This window comes from Amia ocellicauda, chromosome 4 (genome assembly GCF_036373705.1).
Source record: "Amia ocellicauda isolate fAmiCal2 chromosome 4, fAmiCal2.hap1, whole genome shotgun sequence".
Taxonomy (NCBI): domain Eukaryota; kingdom Metazoa; phylum Chordata; class Actinopteri; order Amiiformes; family Amiidae; genus Amia; species Amia ocellicauda.
Genome location: NC_089853.1, coordinates 8,436,439 through 8,454,566, shown reverse-complemented (window position 1 = coordinate 8,454,566; position 18,128 = coordinate 8,436,439). Strand labels below are relative to the sequence as shown.

General features: G+C 38.3%; 1 protein-coding gene across 3 annotated transcripts in view; it reads right to left on the bottom strand.

The window, feature by feature from the left end:
- Window positions 1-18,128, bottom strand: part of dennd2b (DENN domain containing 2B) — a 72,726-nt gene that overhangs the window by 45,945 nt on the left and 8,653 nt on the right. The window contains exons 1-2 of one of the 3 annotated variants that reach the window (XM_066700874.1): window positions 17,441-17,614; window positions 1,262-1,372 (exon numbers count right to left, since the gene is read on the bottom strand). In XM_066700874.1, the coding sequence (XP_066556971.1) occupies window positions 1,262-1,335 (74 nt within the window). In that variant the 5' untranslated portion in view covers window positions 1,336-1,372; window positions 17,441-17,614. Of the gene's footprint in view, window positions 1-1,261; window positions 1,373-17,440; window positions 17,615-18,128 lie in introns of those variants that run through there. The other 2 variants (XM_066700873.1, XM_066700872.1) reach the window with 2 other exon arrangements.

Genomic DNA, 18,128 nt, shown 5'->3' with positions numbered 1-18,128 from the left:
TTCACAGTGCAGATGGACAATGACCCAAAGCATACTGCGAAAGCAACACAAGACTTTTTTTAAGGCGAAGAAGTGGAATGTTCTGCAATGGCCAAGTCAATCACCTGACCTGAATCCAATTGAGCAGCATTTCACTTGCTGAAGGCAAAACTAAAGACAGCTGCAGTACAGACCTGGCAGAGAATCACCAGGGAAGAAACCCAGCATCTGGTGATGTCTATGGGTTTCAGACTTCAGGCAGTCATTGACTGCAAAGGATTTGCAACCAAGTATTGAAACTCACAATTTAAATCATGATTATGTTAGTTTGTCCAAATACTTTTGAGCCCCTAAAATAGGGGGGGCACCTAAAATGTGGATGTAACTACCCTCAAATTAAAAATGAAAGTCTACACTTAAAGCACATCTTGATAGTTTCCTTTCAAATCCATTGTGGTGGCGTACAGAGCCAAAATTATGACAATTGTGTCGTGTGTGTGTTTAAACAAGGAGTTACTTAGCTATTGCTCCCTATCACACCTAAAATGTAAAATGCTGATTGTTATCAATACCTGGATTACAGCAGAGTCAGAACTCAATTGGAAACAAGAGAAAAGCAATAAGGAATGTCATTGGAAAGCTACAGCTTCAATCTTCTCTAGTGTGTTTTTGAATTGCTGTTTATTTCAAAAGTGTCCCTTCATATCACATTTAAAGGTCAATATAATGCAATGTTTTATTTTGTGGAAAATAAAACAGGACAACACACTTTCAGATTGTGTTTACATCATGGGCAAAGAGATAATCCAAATATTGTCTTCTATATACAGAATGGTAAGGGTAAACATGGTTCAAGTGTCCTACCAGAGTCTTTCTGGTAGAAGAAAACTGCATGTTTAAATTAACTCCCTGTGCCAACTCGAGTTTTAGCTTTCCAGATCTGATGAAGAGTAGCACAATTTGCGCTTACCTGACAATTAAGTATAACTTGCATTATTTTTATAGTAGAATGCTACAAATCAAAATTATTATTAATATTTTCAGAATACTTTATAGCACGAGTTATATGTATTATTTATTATTATTTATATGTATTATTATTATTTCTGCACCTAGAGCCTTTGCTTCAATGGCAGTGAAGTGCATGTGAGATGCTATTATTCATATTCATATTATTAGTGATTGTTGTTGTTGTTGCTGTGGGTAGTCTTTATTTTCATAATAATCATGATCATCATCTGTGCAGGTCCTTATGATTTTTTCTATAAATCCCAGATCATACCTTTCAGGGATGTCTCGGGGCACTTTACTCCCTCCTGCTCGGGGGGCAGCTTTGGCATTCTTGTTGGCAGTCATTGTCGCCCCAGCCCTCAGTCGTCCCGCTCACCTGTATCTCCCCAGAAGAAGAAATAGGGTTCATTAGCCTAAGGGGAAAATAGGTAAATGTGCCAAATCCCACAATATAAAGTCTGGCATCATTAGGGCAAATAAAAGTCACTGTGGGCAAATATGAACCTTAAACCTTTCAGAAACAGGGCTTTGTAAAATATCCCGTTCAGTGGTGGCTAAGTCCAAGTCCTTCAAATCGCACACGGCATTGGTAAATGGTGTCAATAAGGGAATCTAAAAAGTAAATAAAATTGCACAAAACTTAACCCTTTGCTATTGCTGTAAATCTCACTGTGAGAAATTAACTTTACTACCAAAATAAATTAATAGAAACCAATTTGTGATTACCACAATAAAGAAATACAACCTGCCTGAAAAAATGCAAATCTCTTCTGTTGCCAGAAAACTTCAGAAAGTATTTCTGTATTATGATTGCAGAGATATACATCTGATTGTAATCATTTGGAGGGGGGGACTAAAGAAAAGCTAATATCTTAGCAATGCTGCCTAATACATTATAAAAAAACACTGAAGCTGTAATTGAGAAATAAAATAAATGACACAGCAGGGCCAACGGTAATTACGAGGTGGCTTTTAAATCACTGTTCGTTTCATGAGATGCCGTAAATCTGAATGTTGGCCAAATGTTTTGCATACACTGTGCAGGGCCAAAGAAAGGAGAAAGAGACACCCAGTACTTTTAAAATAGGAATGCTTTGCATATCCTGGTCTGTTTGATTGGGAGAGCCAAGATTAACAGAGAGGGGGCTATGCTCTTGGCTCATTAAAGAATGATTACTTTTTCCCATGTATGTATGCACCTAGAAAACCATGAAAATGGCTCGCTGTGTTTTTATTACAGATATTAGCTTTACAAGCCGCGCTGGAGAATTGTGGTTTCAGCGCTCAGAATCTGTATGGCTTAAACTAAATATTATGAGAGCCCTTCCCTGCCATCGTCTGACCAGGCCGCTCGAAATAAAAACAGCTTCTATGAACAGCAAAGTTTACTCAACACATTGTCATACATGCACAGTTTATGTTATTTAAGAATTACGTTGTTTGGTCAAGATTTTATGATCATGATTATTATCATTACGGTCTTCTTACATTTAGTCCTTGGATATGGCTCTCTTAGGCATGTTATATAAAGCTGAAATAATTGTCTATGGGGAATCTTCTAATTTAACATAAGACAGAAGATAAAATATAGCCTCTAATTAATATGTCTTGTTAACATTTAACAAGATAACCAACATTAATTAACCTTTTTTCTTCTCTTTGCATTTTATTTCAGAGGAAAGTTAACAATATTCACCATCAAATGTCATTTTTGCATTCTCTTGTTCTTTTCCTATAGGCTAAATGTTAAGAAGGATTATATACACCACACACTACTGATGTGGGTACGAGAGGTGAAATTAAGATGTAGGATATTTCCCTTAGTTTTAGCAATCTTCAAACAAAACAGTCCTTCCATCTACATACTAGGGATTCATTCAACCTCTACTGTAGACTGCATTTATTCCAATGTAAGCTTTAAAGTCACATTATTACGTCCACTGCTTCACTTGCAAGGGTCATGTACTGTTTCACTTTTTCAGTTTTCCCCTTCCAAATCAATGGGTGGCAAAAATGTGGGAAAAAGTGAAAAAGTCAAGATGTTGGCTCTCCTTTATTTACTTCATCTTTTTTTAAGGAAAAGCATATTTTGGTTTTATTGAGAGTTCAGTGTAAATCTAGTTAAATACAGCAATGGAGGAGGGCATGGTAAAAGCCGCTTGTTTACAGAAAGTTGTTGTCTGAAAGAGCGGGCGAGAGAGAGAGTGAAGGAGAGAGGTGAACTCTGCCTTTGGACTTCTCTAAAGACAGATGGAGGAGGGAGCCTGCATTCCTTCTGTCAGCAATTTCCTGTTTCAGACGACTGCAAGGACATAGATCTTCATTTCAATCGAAAGTCGGGAATTTCCTACCCTGCCAGCTTCGTCTTTAACTCCTTTCCAGCTCATCTTTAAATTCTAGCCCCTGGTTCCCCTAACCTTGGGAAAGGCAGGAGTCAAGTGAAATCTGTGGTGAGCATCACTGGGAGAGAGCACTGGGATTATTGGGGGCGATCTTTGGGTCATGAAATTACGAGTGCTTTGTTGATTCTTGGCCAGTTGACACTCATTCAAGTGCTGTGACCATAACAACATAACTCTTTTGATACACACTTTACACAGACATCAACTAATTCCAAGCACTATTTTCTCCCTTCAAAATAAACGACCGCAATATGTATTATCAACACAGACTGAAGGCTTCAGGGGTGGTCCCAGGTGATCAGGAGACTGTGGTTTTGAAGCTCTCCCAGTCAGTCAGGCAGGCAGAGAAGTGGACAGGTTGGCACATCAACCGTTTGAATTCTTGCAAGCCTCACGGATTAAGCCACCAGTGACGACAACATGCCAGGGTTGGGGGTTGTCCATAACATGTGGTAAATACTTTTCTTCTTGCTCTCTCCATAAAATGCTTGAAGTAATCCTTGGATTCTTAAGCTGCTAAGGACTGCAAGCTTAGTGACCCGCCACTTATTGGTGTCCTATATCTTGTGAAAGCAACTCACCTTCTTAGCTGAAAAGTACAGTGTTCAATAATTGCTAGTTCCTGTCAATTTCTCCTTTTAAGTGTAGGTGTTTCTCCCTGCTGGCCCTCTCTCTTTTGTAGGCTTCTCTCCTTTTATTTGGGATCAAATGGATCTCAATTAATGTAAACTGATTCCATTTATTACAGGTAATTTTCCTATATGAACAAACACATTCCATTCCCTCTATAGCTATTATGCTACTGTTATAAATGTCTAATGCATCTTGGAAAAATTAGAATGGCTGCATTCTAAATGAACTCCAGAGATTTATGCATCTCGTCTGATCATGCCTGTAAACACAATTCTTGCACAAGTTTCCAATTGCTATGGAAAACCATCATTTCACTGTTTTTTTTCCTCCTCTTCCAGCAATCAACTAGATTTATTTTGTGGATTCCACATGCTATTTCATGAAAAGAAATCAGAATGAAAGTCAGAGTATTGAGTATTGACTCAAGTACCAATGGAACAATTCAGAAGTACCAGTTCATGATTTAAAAGAATCACAAAACATCGAGAGCCAATTGTGTTGCTCTTCTCAAATTGTATGTTATTTCTTAACCAACTGTTCTGCAAAATATAACTAAGATGTACAGTACATAAAAATGTTTAACATTATACATTAGTATCTACAGCAATGCTTAACCATCATATTTGTTACATGCCAAAAAGGAATAGTAATACACCCTGGAACATTTTTTGTTAATTTAATGGAAACACTGCTCTTTTAGTATTATTATTATTACAGCTCATTGTATTTACAGTTTTTGACAGACAGCAGAAACTATGTTTTTTTCATTACAAGTGAATGTAGCTTATATTTTTCACCAAAAGAATGAATTATGCAAAGCTGCAAAAATATATGGTGCTTTACATGCTTTAAAACAAATTAGATTGTTAAATCAAATTTTACATAAAAATCTGGAAAAGCAGATTTGTGTTAAAAAAACATAATTATAGCAAGAACAGCCTAAGATTCCACATCTGTGTTTCATCCATAGTGGTCTTCCTTATTAATTCAGAGGTTAGACTGCCTTTTTTCTATTTTTAAGACTATCAAATAATCCTTCTATGTTTTAAAGTTTTAATTTGCCCAATGGAAAAGAAAAAAAGGTTAATTGACTATTTCCTTCAAGTAAATAAGTGTGTAGAAACCTGCGGGTTACAACACTAGTGTAAAGTAAGAGGCTATTAATGACATCCCAAAATAAGTCATTTTTTCATAGTCAATGATTTATAGCACAATGACTTTCCCATAAGGCTGAGCTGTAATTCCGCACAATGGTTTTAATGAAAGCTCAGACTAGCTGTAGGACCCCCAGAAATTTCTGGCAGAAAATGCCTTAACTCTCAGTGGATTATAAATACCAGGAACCTAAGGCACTAACTGGAATCCAAATATTGATTCAATATGTGCGCAAAGACTAGAATCACCACTTGGCATGGTTACTAAACATGACTGTCATTCTCCCTTCGCTTCAAACTGCTGCTGCACCTTTGTATTCAGTTTTAATCTGTGTCAACAATACATGTGTGGATTCAGACAGAACGAACGCCCACAATAGTTCGATGCAAGCAGGGTAGAAACAACAGGAAGTATAGCACTGTGTCGTGTGACCTCGCATGACCTTTAAAATAACATTTTATTGTGCCTTAAAGATTTGAAGGTGCTTTTGTCTTTACATTTGGAAAATCAGAAGGAATGTTTATTATAAAAAAAAATGTTTGGTTTCATCCTTTATGAATAAATAATAAAGCATATTGAAAAGATTTTAGTGCATTATTTTGGGTGACCTTACAGACAAGGACTCTCGTGTAGACAACTGTAGATACCCTTTGCCAGTACCCCTGGCAATACCCCGGATATAATCATGTATAATAATGCAAAACTATTATAAAACAACACCACACCAGAAACTTGAAACTGAACTAAACTGGATATGGCCCACTTCCTTCTTGCAGAAATGACTTAGGACAAAATATATAAACACTAATTTAACACAAAATTAAAGTGGAACTTGAACTTACAACAACAACAGGTGTATACTTTCTGGTGATTTTACATAACACTGACCACAGAAGGTGACAGCCAGTAACAACACATCATGACTGGTTTTGCCTTCAGTATTCTCATAGAAACCCCCTGAGCCAATTGCAGTTATTCAGTCAGGGCAAGCCCCAGTTTGGATCTCTTCCCTCTGAAAGGTATTTTAATAAGAGTTTGCATAGATGAGACCGCATGTGGCTTCTCTCGAAACTGAAAAGATGTTGTACAAAAGGTCTGAAACTGGAATTCAGGGCTGAGCTCTGAGAAAGAGCGTCTCCCCCCCGACACCCTCTGGGTCAGATCAAGGGGCCATGGTTTAACTCTCAGACTGGGCCGGCCTTCAGCCCAGCTCCACTAACTGGAAGTGACAAGTATGAAGTGTAGTTACAGCACACGAAAAAGACTGAAAAGGAATATCATTGACATAGGGTGTCTTTAAAATGTGATTCAGTCAATTGAAAGATATTTTTGATTGATTGGAAGTCTTCAAGCTGCTGGCCACCACTTTGCAACTATGACTACCTGTTTGTTTAAATTCGTTAATCTATGTACTCATTCGTTGTTTCGTCTGTATTAAAGAGAAAATTTGATAATAGTTTTAGTATTCATATATTTGTCACAAACATGCTCCCTGCTTTGTTCTGGGGAGAAGAAAGAAAAACTGTCCACACAGAAACTGGACTGTTAAGGTAAAAACATTCTGCCACTCCAACAGCTGTGTACAAACAAAAAAGAAAACGAATCCGCTGAAAAGTGCTAGAGTGTGACCTGAGCTTTCACAGCTTTCAAGACAGGAAACCTGGAGTGAAGAATGGAGGGTTTTTATTTGTTTTGTTTGAAAATGCAAAGCCCTGCTGGTTTATGTGGTGAGAAGCTGTTTTATGAATGGGCACCTACATTACAGGAGGTCACAAGGTCATACCTGACAGGAATGTGTGGGGATTGTTCTGGCCTTTACAGTTCTGGTCCTGCATGGTCTAAAAGCAGGCTTTCCATCACACAGACTCTCTTTAGTGGATCCTTAAAAGTTTCTGCACCTCACCTGCACTGTTATCACCTTCATGAGCTCAAACGCAAACTTTCCATCAGGTGCTTGTTTGGTTGCAGCTGGTGTTTTGTTTAAAGCTTGGACTTTGAAACTAAAGAAGGCAATGCAAGGGGGGTGAAAACACAGATACAGAAGGAGATATGTACGTTTTCTTGAAGTAAATGTTGATACTGGTCTTTCTCCAACTGAATTCTAAGGGGGCCCATTTCCAGGACATAACCTGACCAAACCTGAAAGTCAACTGTGCTGGGCCCAGTTCCCTCTCACTATCTATTGAGGGAAACATGAACATTCTTCTGCACGGAACTCAGAGATCTATAAAGAAGTATAATTCCAGAATCCTGGCAGAAAAAGTTTATTATTATATTATAAAATTATACTTTGGTTTCTCAAATATAAAGCAAAAAAGAAAAAACTATGCATTTTTCTGTCCATGTATCTTCCCAAAATGTGGTCTTCAAAATCTCTGCATTTCCTCAAGTCCCTGGTTTTAGGTTTTCAACAAATATCTTTATTGCCAACATAAAGCAGAAGATGTACAATTATGTTGGTGGGAGTGTAAAATGTCTATTGAAATTGTATTTGACACAACTTGCAAAAACCTACAAAGCCCAGGCTTTAATCTCAGGGCTCTATGCTTACTTTTTTCCTTTGGAGCACTGTGCCCCCCAAATTGAAAATTGTAGGTGCACAGTCCAACATTTAGGGGCACACTCAAAAAAAAAAAAAAATTAGTTGCACATCATAAATGGTTCATATTTAATGCTAAAATGAAAAACCAATGCAACAATGTTGAAGACATTTAAATATTTGTCTTGCTTGTTTTGTCGTCTGTGTACTGCACTGCTGTTTTGACTGTTGCGTGAGTGTAGCGGGTGAGAAATAAAATGTATAATAATAATAATGTAGTTGAGGAGGTGAAGAAACAGGCGCACACTTGTTCAATCACGGGAAAGGCCGAGTACTGTGCGATATCCTCGACGGACAGCTTTTCGGATCCAGCGGCAGCCGGGCGTCTCACCCCGCCATCGCGGCTCCGACGTGTGGTTTTCGTTGCCTTCTCGGTTAATTGCGACAATGTACAACCGAACTACATTTCCCACATTTGCTACAGTAATAACGATTAGTGTAAAATATCGTTATTATCATAATCATAATGTCAATGTATTATTTCCTTATCGAGTTCAAATATGATACTATACAATATTATATATGTTTGCACTTTGTTTGCTCTTATGTTGGAAGATAAGGGCGTCTGCCAAGAAATAATAATAATAATAATAATATTAATACCCGCACACAACATTATTTTTACTCGCAAATGCCAGCACAACGCACGCACTATAGAGCCCTGTAATCTAATGTCTGTTTTGTTTTATTTGAGGTTGCTGAATCATCTGGGTTTACCTTTCTTAATATCCTCAAACTGATAAATGAGAAATATACCTAAGGTACATTTAACACAAAATCAAGTATCTTGTTTCCAAACATGCAAATGAAGTAAACAGTGCCATGTGTCGATGGCAGCTGTAAATGCTCTAGATTCAGCACGGCCAGCACTACCCTCTGTCACAATCACACTCGGTAACACTTGCAGCTTTTGTACAAGCAATTACTTTTAAATGGCAGTTATCAACCTTACTTTAGAAAGCTGGCTGTTATTAGAACTAATTATACTGAACAAAATATAAACACAACATGTAAAGTGTTGGCCCCATGTTTTATGAGTTGAAATGAAAGATCACAGACATTTTCCATACACACAAAAAGCTTATTTCTCTCCAATTTGTGCACAAATCTGGTGACATCCCGATTAATTAACATTTCTCCTTTGCCAAGATAATCCATCCACCTGACAGGTGTGTCATATCAAGAACTGATTAAACTGTGTGATCATTACAGATGCATCTTGCGCTGAGGACAATAAAAGGCCACTGTAAAATGTGCCACAGATGTCTCATGTTTTGGGGAAGCGTGCAATCAGTGTACTGACTGTAGGAAGGTCCACCAGAGCTGCTGCCAGAGAATTGAATGATAATTTCTCTACCATAAGCCACCACCAACCTCGTTTCAGAGAATTTGGCAGTACGTCCAAGCGCCCTCACAACCACAGACCATGTGTGACCGTGCCAGCCCAGGACCTCCACAGGAAGCTCATCTGTGTGCTCATCATCCTCAACTGGGTCTTGACCTGACTACAGCTCTGGTGGACATTCCTACAGTCAGCAAACAATTGCACACTCCCTCAAATCTTGAGACTTGAAAACCATAGATTAGGGCCTAATTAATTCATTTCAATTTACTAATTTCCGTATATGAACTGTATGTAACTCAGTAAAATCTTTGAAATTGTTGCATGTTGCATTTATATTTTTTCTTCAGTGTATATATATTTTTAATGTTATCACTTACAACCCATTTTCAGTTCTTTAGCTTGGCATTTCCATTAATTTAATGTTTTGTTTTGTTCTGAGATGCAAAACACAATAACTGTCATTGGTAGTATGTTTTTATTCTTCTGCTTCCCAAGTGTTTAGGAGGAGGCCTGATGTCCATACACAGCTCTCAGCTTACAGTGTTGTGTGAAATAGGATTGAGAGGATTGCTATGAAGGATTGGCTTTGACCACTGAGAGGCCCTGACAGGCAGACTACTCCACTTGATAAATGAGCCACCATATATAGGCAAGACACCCACAACAATCATAGAAAACAAAGGGATTTATGAGAAAGTTTTTGCTGAGGGTTAAATAAGCTGTCACTGGCTTTAATTACATGAATCCAACACTAGTGCAGTACCATGTTTGTTTATTGGTCAATGTTCAATGGGGGGATGGGTGGACTACTAAAAAGTTGAACATGAAACCCAAATCTAGTGCTCTTCCACAGGGATTACTTTGTTAGCTCGTGGCAAGCCTGCTATAAATGAACATCCCAGCTGTGTGGTTGGTGTACACTTACAGTTAGGTCCATAAATATTTGGACAGTGACACATTTGTCATAATTTTGGCTCTTTACACCACCACATGGATTTGAAAGGAAACAATCAACATGTGCTTTAAGTGTATACTTTCATCTTTAATCTGAGGGTAGTTACATCCAAATTGGGTGAACGGTGTAGGAATTACACCCACTTTTATATGTGGTACCACCAGTTTTAGGGGCATTTCACTTGCTGAAGGCATAACTGAAGGCAAAACACCACAAGAACAAGCAGGAACTAAAGACCGCTGCAGTGCAGGCCTGGCAGAGCATCACCAGGGAAGAAACCCAGCATCTGGTGATGTCTATGGGTTCCAGACTTCAGGCAGTCATTGACTGTAAAGGATTTGTAACCAAGTATTGAAACTCACAATTTAATTCATGATTATGTTAGTTTGTCCAAATACTTTTGAGCCCCTAAAATTGGGGGGACCACATATATAAATGGGTGTAAGTCCTACATCATTCACCCAATTTGGATGTAACTACCCTCATATTAAAGATGAAAGTCTGCATTTAATCTATTGTGGTGGTGTACAGAGCCAAAATGATGATAACTTTATCAAGCTTTAGAATTGGAAAAAAAAAAAAAGATTTATTCTTAAACCCCGCTAGTTTTGAAGCAGGTGTCCCGGATACAAAGAGGACTCTTAGAGAAAAGCTCTTTGTATTTTATGTCCTTGAAAACAACACGACCCACAAGTAAGCACACTTATCTGAGAAAGAGGAGGCATTATCGGGAAGCCCCCGTATGTCTGATAGTGTGTGGAATGCTCACAGGTCAGAATAACATTGGAGCTCCCTGACCTTGTTATTTCTGACAGTCACAGAAAGGCTAATATTAATGTTCTGTGGAAAAATGCTGTAATGTAAATCCATTGGCCATCATCTATTAGCCAACATACAAGGACAAAATAGATACACTAACAATACTAAGGTGAATTCTGTTTTTCCAAAGGCTAATCATTTGGGCATTGCCACTGTTTCATTAATGACTGATAGGGCTTCAATATCTTATACCTCTTTTCTAGACTAACGTGTTTCAAGGACATTTGCCTAATGTTCTTCTCCAAAGCCTTTTTGTATGAATTATAAGATGTGCACCACTTTGATTCTAGCAAGAATGCAGACAAACAATCTTTTTTAAATGAATTGCATACTTACTAGAATGTTTCACGTAATATTTAAGTTACTTTTACTAATATCTGAAAATCTCCTGCTGTTCATAGCCTTCAGTTGAAGATAATTCCACTTTCTGTTTCTAAATATAAAAAGCACCTCCAATTAAGTAAAGTGGATTCATTACGAGGTTTTAATCTTTTCTGCAGACACAAAGAATCGATGCTTGGTGACCTTTAACATCCCAGTCCAGAAAAAGGAATGCAGTAACTAGAGTTCAGATGTAAATGTGCCCGGTTCTTAATCTGGGTCTCTCATCTGGTACACTTCTTAGCGTCTCCCCTAGTTGGTTGGACCCTGTGCTAGCAGCCATCTCGGCTTGTTTTTCTACTGATCAGCATGAATGAAACAGAAAAGTAAAATGTTTTAAAACCACTGTGGAACTCGTTTACAGCTGAAAGCAAAGAAGAGACTGAAAAGCTCTGCAAATTCTCAACACTTTCCAGACTTCATAAATGACCAGGAGACATTACTGAATAGCCCATTTATTCACAAAAGGATTTGACTCTCGCTCAGTGCTCTTATGCCTTCCCGCTGTCCTGCAGTGTGTGCAGTAATTCAGATTATTGTTAGAACTCAACCATGTCAGACACGACACTGCAATTACGGGCGTTGGGTTACTGCACAAATACTGCAGTATGGGGAAAGTCAAGCCTCTCCAAATGGTCTGTTCTTAACATAACATCATAGGTTCCAGATAACATACTGCAAAATGGATGCAGTGCTTACACGATACACCGCAGTGCTCAATCTGTGTTTTAGCATGCTGGATTAAGTTTTTGGTAATTATTATACTAAACAATAATACTCCTCAATAACAGGGCATTCAACTTTTCACCATCGGGAAGGCAGTCAGATACTTTGTTGACACTTTAAGGAAGAATTTGCCAAAGGTAATGCATCCCTTTAAAATGGACACCTGACAGGATGCTTCTGCAGAAACAGCCATGATAGCAGCTTGAAGAAGGTATAACAGAACAGAAAGCCAAGAGACCGGAGAACTCGGATCACAATACAATTCAGACTGCACATTTTCCAGTACGGTAAATATTTTACTGGGCACCATAAACAGTATAACTATTTTTTAATCTCATTATAAGATAGAAAATTAACCCTTTCAATAACATTTCTAACCAATATTTATCTTCGAACTTAAAAAATCAGTAACCAGTCAACAACTCTTGCATAGCAGGCATATATGCTTTTATTTATTCAGGCAGTCAGTGGTAAAATTCCACTCTATCACACAACAAACTAACCTTCCAGATAAGAAATATGTATTTTGGTCCCATTTATAAGATGCAATGTTTGGCTAAAGGTTTTTTAAAACAAATAATGACATGCAAAAAGCAGCCTTCTAATGTCTAACTAGTGCTTCAATGTTAATCAAACATAAACAACTAGTGTGAGCAGTCAGGCCAGCAGATGTGAGAATCAGGCACTCACTGTGATGAAGGGAATTAAACGATGAAGGGAATTAAAGGTGCCTGCTGATTGCTGAACTCCTCAATGTATTTCCCTGCAGAGTCTCTACTGGGCACCTAGGCCTCTTACCCCACTCTGCAGCTGCACTCACTGCACCCAGTGCCCTCACAGTCAGAGGACTCATTTCACGGCCCAGACGGAACTAATTGTGTAAGTGCTTTCCACTCTTCATCTTAAGAAAAAAAAATATGAAAAGAAAAACCTTCTCAGCTGTTTACATTTCTTCTGAAGGGATTTTTTTCTATACTTTTCTTTTTTCTTGCTGTGGAGAAAGATGACTGTAACTAAATGAAGCGATGCCATTTAACTAGAAAGCTGCCTAGCTCTGCAATCTGAACATGAACATGTTTGGCTGCCAATGCAGCATGTGGAATTGGTTTGTTCTCCCCCCCACCCCCACCCTGTGCACTTATAAGTCTGACACTGTAAAAATAACATTGGGCTTTACTGTATGTGTGCACATTCCCCATGGTCATGCCTGTACCTTGCATTCTTTGCACATATTTTGTTTGGTGTTACAGTAAACTCAAGGTAAAATAGTTACATCTGTTTCCAAAGCTGAGAAAATAATTAAATCTCATAAGGAAGGACTGAAGATCAATTCAATCAGATCAAGTATTCTTTCCGTTTTCCGTTCACCTCACGATCTTATGTGTGATGAGGGATCACTACCCAGAGCTCATACAGATACGGTCCCCACTTTAATACCAATGTCAAGAACAGTCTGTGCTGTTTTAGTCAATCTGGCTCAGAGCGTCTACCCTACTAATACCTTTCACATTCTACTATCTTTCTTTCAGTTTGAGTCCAGATTGTGACAGTGCTTTGCACACTGGGAGGTCATGAGCTGCTATCCCACAATGCTCTGTGTTGTTTTGTTTACAGTTCAACAGACATGGAACCCATTGGAACATGCTGATGATGAGATCCCCCTAAGGGAGCCCAGTCAAGATCAGAAACGGTCTAGGGTTTGATCGTTCATTCTCCCAGATGGAATGACTTCTGCACAAAATAAACAGTATAGCATGGTATGGGACATAAAAAGGCAAAAAGAACTTGGCGAGTGTATTAACAAACAAAAAAAACATTACAATTAAAAAAAAAATAAGACTAAGAACTGGGTGCTAGATTTGACATTGTTCCATCTCTGCAGGGACCCCTTCAGAGAATGGGATGTTGAGACGTCGGAGTGTAAACCATGGCAGTTTATGGCAGGGACACTGTGGAGTCTTAGCTGTTTCACAGCCTTACTGAGCATATAATTTAATAGAAAGTTAAAACTACAAATGCCTTTGGACTTTAGAAAGAAAAAAAAAAACTATAATTTTCCTTTTTATTGTTGAACGGTTGAAATTTAGAAATACTGATCTGGCTATCGATACTCTTTTATTTCTGTTTCCTGTTTTATAGGCTATATAAAGGTCTGTGTATTTGGCTCCAGAAGCACACATCCAGTGTATCTGATTCATTTTGAAGAGGAAAGCCCAGTATTCTGTTGTCCTTAGGGTCAAGAATGGCAATTAACTTAACATTTTGCAACTAACTAGAAATTATATAGAAACCATCAAGTAAAACAATGAAACTCAAACTCCTGTAAAAATTCCTTTCTGGTGAAAAAAAAAAGGATTCCAAAGTAAAAGCACTGTAAAACCACAATAAAGAGAGATGGATATGGTCAATTTAAACATTAATCATACTGTGAGTCTAGAAGCTATACCCCTGATTAAAGCACCATACTTTAAATTTTCATGGCAGCTAATGCAAGTCCACCACACAAAAATAATCCACTTGTGTTTTAGGATGTCTTTGTACACTATCATCCAGTCCAAGGAGGGGGCAGGTTAGAAGGTTGCATAAGGAGCTGGGATCAATAAGCAAAGAATAAGGAGAGTGAAGTAAACCACATTAGATCCCAGGAATATGGAATCATTAGACCATCTGGAACAGTGTATATGGTTCTGGACTTAAGATGCTGAAGAAAAAAATCCAGAGAAGAGTGACTCTGTTCACTCCAGGGATTCCATGCATGAGTTATGAGTCTCAGTAATTAGCAAGTAAGGGGAGACTAGAATAAAGTTGACATCAGTTGTAATAGTAAACTAAAATCAGCAATCAGAACACATGAAGGCTAAAGTAACTCTATATCCTGCATGAAAACTATTACTTTCTCAGTTTGTCGACTCTGACCCCAAATTCAAAAAGATGGTGATGTGTATGTAGCTCATTGGCTCATGGATTATGTGGCTATGACCCCCACACAGACATAACTAATGGACATAATAATTTGTGTAACAGTATGTTTTTATTATTGTTATGCTTTTCTTTGTTAAAAATATTATCAAAGTGGCTAACTGCATCCATAATTTTGCAATTCAAGGTGAAAAAAGCCTTAAAAAAGTATTTTCCCATGGAAACGTATTCATGCTTAGAATAAACTGTCAAGCTACACTCAAAATTGAGACTGATGAGCCCTGATGGGTTCAATTAGCACAGGGGGGAAATGGCAGGCTGGGATGGGCCGAGGGTCCTGTTATCACCGTACATTTTTCATATGTTGATTCATAGATCACAGCTCGGTGTCCTGGGCAGGTCACGTTATCAGTGCTGGCAAGGGACACACAGAACGTGCCTCATTGGGATTCAGCTGTTAGTTCAGGCTCCGTTTGATTCACCTCGCTAGGGACCAGGAAGACTTAGTAACTCCCTATGACTCAGTAACTGCCTGGGCTGACCTGGGCCCAGTTTCTAGAGAGGATCCCCTATTTAAAGGCAATCAGCAGACTGTCTATAGATTGTGTGATCATAGGGAACACTAACAGATCTTATAGCCATCCTCGCTCCACTGAGGGCCATGGCAAGTCTTTAAGTCTAAATTCAAAGTTGAAACTTAGGGAGAAAAAAATAAGTAAAAGACAATTGGATGTGGTACAGACAAAGGAGTGGGCCATTTACCTTAAATATGGGCTGGAAATCTCAAATCCAGGTCCCACATTTCCCCAACTCTTCTGGAACGTGTAAGTCACAGACTGGTGTGAAGAATTTCCTACACATTTAATCTTCTCTGCCTAACAAGTTCTATCATTTACTTGTAACTGACAGATGAGACATATTTCGCAAAGGTCAGCTTTACATACTGTCATTACATTTCCATACTATGGTTTGTCTTCTGCCAAAAATGTAACAAGCCTAATTCATATGACTGGTAATAGCTCTGCATATTGTTAGCATTATTCATCGCTTTTCTTCTCTTATTTTCCTTTCTTATAAAATCGTCATGAATAAATCTGGCTCTTCCAACCATCTGAAAAGATCTTAGAACTGTTATAAACAGAGTGTACAAACAAATCGCTGTGCTATTAATCCAGAAAGTAAACGAAAAGTTAAATTTGAATGGACAGGTTTTCTTCTATTGTATACATTTTCCATGACAAACTGATTATCCGTTTTAAATTAAATGAAACACATTCCGATATATATGAATATATATGATGGTTCCTGCAATTTGATTTCAAAGAGCACAATTTTTCTAGCATAAAAGTTGCAAAAATATGACTGAGACCACACCCATACATTTCAAGATACATATTGTAGCTCCTTTCAAGGTATTGTGACTATAGTGTGTCATCCCTGCCCTGCTCCTCTTACACAAGCCCTGGACAGAAAGAAAACAGCCAGCAACTTCCCTGACTTTGAGCGGACAATTCAAGCCAATCAGAAGGAAAGGTCATTGTTAGATCAGCACAATAGAGAGTCTGTTTGGAAGGTTCAAGAGAGAGAACGGAGGCTGTTGAGTCTGCGGCATAGATAGCAGGGGGTAGACTGGAGAGGAGAATGGAAACAGGGCTATTATAGATTATTATAGATTTTCTTATACACACTAGCCCTATGTAATACAAAAGTTTCAATTAAGCAGGAGATTTTCCATAAAGCAACAGTTCTGCCCTGCCAAAAACACAAAAACAGATAAACATCAAAACAACAACAACTGCAACAAAAACACTAATCTGATGGGATACATAACACAGATCTGATGCACACACACCCACCCACACAATCAAAGCAGAAGAACAATCTGATTTTGGAAAACATTTGTAATATATATCTATTAAAAAAATAGTAAGGGGGGAAACAATTTTGCAGTTTTTCCAAATAACAATCTTGCCTATTTAGTACTTCATGCGTTTTAGTTTTGTTTTGTTTTCCACTTGAGCTATTTCCCCTGATTGATTAATTAATTAACGAACGGAGATAAATTGGTTTGCATTGTTTGTTCAAGAGCAACTATTTGGTGGAAAAACAGAAAGGCAGCCATCTGATTTCCATCCAGTTAACCGAACCCTTTAACTAGCTACAATAAAACCAAAAAGCAATGTGTCCTCGCCACAGCAGTGACGGATTCAATGGAGCCTTTAACGTGCAAAAGCCTGAAAACAAGACAAAACCTTGAAAACACGTTCAAGTCGACGAGCCCACTAAATGACCAAATATGGTCACATTTCTATGTAACAAATGTTTAAGTTTGCTCTTTTTGCCTAATAGGACCCAACTGTTTCTGCATGACATCATCCCACAAAAATATGTCCGAAGTTGTCCTGAAAAATACACTGCTGCATGCAGGCAAATTCACCCATAGCTACTTTTTTTGTAGCATATTTACTAACTAAAACAGCTCAAAACGATACAGTGTAACAAGCGAATTGGATTACCTTAAAGTCGCAGTGCTTCACTTTCCACTCCATTCTCATTTTTGTATTTCCCAGACAAACATCTGCCCTATTAGCTAGACTGTAGCAAAACCAGTAGTTTCGCCTGTGATACCTGATGATCTTCCCACAACTCCCAGGCATGACCTCCCGAGCAAACTGAACCCACCCGGAGACTGCGGGCTGCAGGCTGGGCTGTTTCCATGGGGATCCGTTGTTTCCCCCCCCCCCACTCTCTCTCTCTCTCTCTCTCTCTCTCTCTCTCTCTCTCTCTCAGACACACACACACCATCACTGTGCTACTCTTTTAACATAGGCTATTGAAAAAGATGCCGTTGCTTGCTTTTGCCTTTATTTGTGTAAAAGGCTTAAAACATTATTATTGTTTTTGTAATACTCTGCGGATTATTATGTGGGTGTCCACAAACATTGTAACAACTAATGAATATATCAACAAAACGTCAAAAGCAATATGATAGCAGTTGAAATAGATTTTTTCTTTTCTTTTCTTTCTTTTTTTTTTTTTTTTTAATGGGAAAGCATCTTTGAATGAGTTTGGAAAAAAGTAATACGAGTCCTTAAGTAAGACCCCGTTTCTTTGAAGTTGTTTTGTTTTCTTTGTAAGTGGACTTGAGTTTCTCACACGTCTGACCCAGCCTCCGGCTCCCATGGACACTGGCGTCAATGTGGC